Source organism: Rhagoletis zephyria, unplaced genomic scaffold (assembly GCF_001687245.7).
Source record: "Rhagoletis zephyria isolate East Lansing unplaced genomic scaffold, Rhagoletis_zephyria_1.1 Rzeph_scaffold_85777, whole genome shotgun sequence".
NCBI lineage: Eukaryota > Metazoa > Arthropoda > Insecta > Diptera > Tephritidae > Rhagoletis > Rhagoletis zephyria.
The window spans coordinates 1-1,014 of record NW_016242825.1 but is presented as its reverse complement, the minus strand read 5'-3'; the positions used below and the strand labels follow the sequence as shown (position 1 = coordinate 1,014).

The 1,014-nt window shown below is 36.0% G+C and overlaps 1 protein-coding gene across 1 annotated transcript; it reads right to left on the bottom strand.

Annotated features, from left to right (window-relative positions):
• Nucleotides 1-6: 6 nt before the first annotated feature.
• On the bottom strand, nucleotides 7-1,009 carry Vhl (von Hippel-Lindau protein; the record flags this gene model as incomplete). The annotated part of the gene is made up of 2 exons (XM_017608927.1): nucleotides 7-716; nucleotides 785-1,009. Coding segments are annotated over 2 exons (549 nt in total), but the record flags the coding sequence as incomplete, so codon positions are not given.
• Nucleotides 1,010-1,014: the final 5 nt, after the last annotated feature.

Sequence of the window (1,014 nt, the reverse complement as noted above, 5' to 3'; positions counted from 1 at the left end):
AGTATGGGTGTTTATTATATGAATGCACGCATGGACCTATTTATTTGTAGATGAATTTGAATATACTGGACACGTATTGGGAATCAATGGAATTTTACCGGATTTTGAAATATTTTAACAGCGTTCCTGGTAACGATTCCTCCTGAAAGTATTAACATTTTAATTTTTATTAGCAAATTTTGCAAACGATACGGAAATTTTAACGAAAGACCTTTCCAGCATTTTGAAGCAGCATTATATGAAAAGTAAGTTTGTTTTTTACACTCTTTATTCCTCATAGTGTACTTATATTTTAATTTGACAAATTAAAAAAAAATTTACAAGTACTTAAATTAAATATAAAACGTTACAAATTTTTCTGCTAATCGCTAAACATCTACATTTTACGTTTTTTAATTACTTTGCTGATTATGTTGTTCAATTACACTTTTAACTATTTCCGCTGTAATCATTTCGGGTTGCACTTTGCGTCTTAAACGCTTCTTCAGTTCGTTTTTCAAAACATTGGGTATGAACATACGTTCGTCAATGATGCGCATCGCCACTCTAGGAGGTACTGAATGTAGTGTTGTTACAACGCGCCAGAGGCAATTCTCACGCAGCGAACGTAATGGAAAGTGTATTTTAATCTCTTTTCGACATGGTATCATACGCGTAGGATTATGTGGGTCAGGCATTTGATATGACTGTGGCCAAAATACTTTCCGATGACTCACCTAATCGTAAACAAAACGAAAATGAGTACATGCCATAGAAATCAGCGGCGGAACTACTCTATACTTACACACAACAATTCATTAGTGTCTTTATCACAAAATATCCAGAAATGTTTAGTAAATGTGTTGGTTTTACTATTAGCGCCAGGTGCTAAGCTCAGATGAAATGTTCTATTGCCGTGAACGCACCAGTAGAGGTTTACCATACGTTTTGTTGTGTTGTGGAAGAGTACAAACGATTCTTGTCCTGGAAATGGCAAGGGCCGATGAGGTCGTTGAATCCGGCCCGGAGCAGCGG